The following is a 2,005-nucleotide window of genomic DNA, read 5'->3' on the forward strand; positions in this document are numbered from 1 at the left end:
AGATTACAGGTGCCCGCTACCACGCCCAGTTAATTTTTGTATTTTTAGTAGAGACGGAGTTTAGCCATGTTGGTCAGGCTAGTCTCGAACTCCTGACCTCAGGTGATCCACCTGCCTAGGCCTCCCAAGGTGCTGGGATGGCAGGCGTGAGCCACTGCCCCTGGCTCCCACCCACTTTTTTGAGACAGGGTCTCACTCTGTCACCCAGGCTGGAGTGTGGCGGCATAATCATAGCTCACTGCAGCCTTGAACTCCTGGGCTCAAGTGATCCTCTGGCCTCAGCCTCCCAAGTAGTTGGGACTATAGGCACCTGCCACCATGCCTGGCTAATTTATTTCTTCATTTTTTTTTAAAAAAGATGGGGTCTTGCTATGTTGCCTGGGCTGGTCTCAAACTCCTGGCCTCAAACGATCCTTCCTCTTTGGCCTCCTAAAGTCCTGGGATTACAGATGTAAGCCACTGTGCCCGGCCTCCTTCTCCCCTTTATACAACCCTAAATCAATACTTAATTCCAGAATGATTTATTTTGCATCTTCCTTCCTCTCCAGCCTGTGAGCTCTATGAGGGTGGGGACCGTGTCCGTCTTGTGCACTGACACATCCCCAGTGAAAATCACAATACACAAGCACTAAAATTCCCAAGAAAATTCTCAAAACAGATTCAGAAAGAATGGGAGGGTAGTGGTGGAGGGGAAAGGGGGGAAATAATTCATAAAAGAAAAATACAGACAAAAACAATAACCAGTCTGGCCCTCACTGCTCCCTACCCTTGCTCCTAGCCTCCCACTCACGATAACCCAGGCTTGCAAATTAGAGTTCAAGTTACCAGCCTGGAAATGCTAGATATTTGCCAGCAGTGACATCCCAGCTAAGTCTGCAAGGGATCTCTTCCTGTACTCACTGCATCTATTTTCCTAGTTAATCCTCAGCTCCATGAAAGTAAAGGACTCTCATTTCAATGTCACAAGTGGGGAAACTGAGGCCCAGAGAAACCCATCCAAATCCAGGAGGGGATCCCAGCCCAGGGCTTTACCTGGGAGAAGCTGGGGCCCAAGCGATGAGACTCTCCCTGACCCATCCTCCCGCCCAGGCCTCACCTTGTGCCTGCATGCGGGTCCGGACTAGGGCCAGGGGGTAACTGGCTATCTGGCCGCAGGTGCTGGATATGGTACCGCAGGCCAGGAGCACGAGGATGCCTGGGTCTGCCGAGTCGTGGCTGTACTGCTGAAGCCACCAGTTCTTCAAAGTCTGGAGTGGAGAAGGGAGTAGGGAAGGTTGGGGTGGGTGACCCCAGGACCCTGGCTTCAAAGGCCTTGCTGGCCGGTTCTGTATCCCATGACAGCTGCTACTAGCTGAGCACTTAGTACCTCCTAGGGGCTGAGCCAGCCCTTTCCCTGCATCCCCTCACCCAGTTCTCATCTGGACCCTCTCTGGTAGGTGGAATAAGGGTCCCCTGTACTGACTATGCCCTAATCTCTGGAACCTCTGCATATGTTACCCAAGATGACACAAAGGATTTTGTAGATGGGATTCAGTTAAGGATCTTGAGATGAGATTATTTTGCATTGTTGGAGTGGCCCAATGCCATCACAAGGGTCCTTCTTTTTTTTTTTTTTTAATTATTATTATTATTCTGAGATGAAGTCTTGCTCTGTCATCTAGGCTGGAGTGCAGTAGCATGATCTCGGCTCACTCCAACCTCCGCCTCCTGGGCTCAAGTGATTCTCTTGTCTCAGCCTCCCAGGTAGCTGGGACTACAGGTGTGCGCTACCACACCCGGCTAATTTTTGTATTTTTAGTAGAGATGGGGTTTCTACCGTGTTGGCCAGGATGGTCTCAATCTCCTGACCTTGTCATCTGCCTGGCTTGGCCTCCCAAACTGCTGGGATTACAGATGTGAGCCACTGTGCGCGGCCTCATTATTTTTCTTTCTTTTTTTTTTTTTTTGAGACAGAGTCTTGCTCTGTCACCCAGGCTGGAGTACAGTGGCCCGATCTCAGCTCACT

General features: G+C 50.6%; 1 protein-coding gene across 1 annotated transcript in view; it reads right to left on the bottom strand.

Annotated features, from left to right (window-relative positions):
* Positions 1-2,005, bottom strand: part of SLC25A23 (solute carrier family 25 (mitochondrial carrier; phosphate carrier), member 23) — a 20,554-nt gene that overhangs the window by 2,331 nt on the left and 16,218 nt on the right. The window contains exon 6 of the mRNA XM_011967425.1: positions 1,097-1,247. Within this exon, the coding sequence (XP_011822815.1) occupies positions 1,097-1,247 (151 nt within the window). The remainder of the gene's footprint in view (positions 1-1,096; positions 1,248-2,005) is intronic.

Source organism: Mandrillus leucophaeus, unplaced genomic scaffold (genome assembly GCF_000951045.1).
Source record: "Mandrillus leucophaeus isolate KB7577 unplaced genomic scaffold, Mleu.le_1.0 Scaffold8, whole genome shotgun sequence".
NCBI lineage: Eukaryota > Metazoa > Chordata > Mammalia > Primates > Cercopithecidae > Mandrillus > Mandrillus leucophaeus.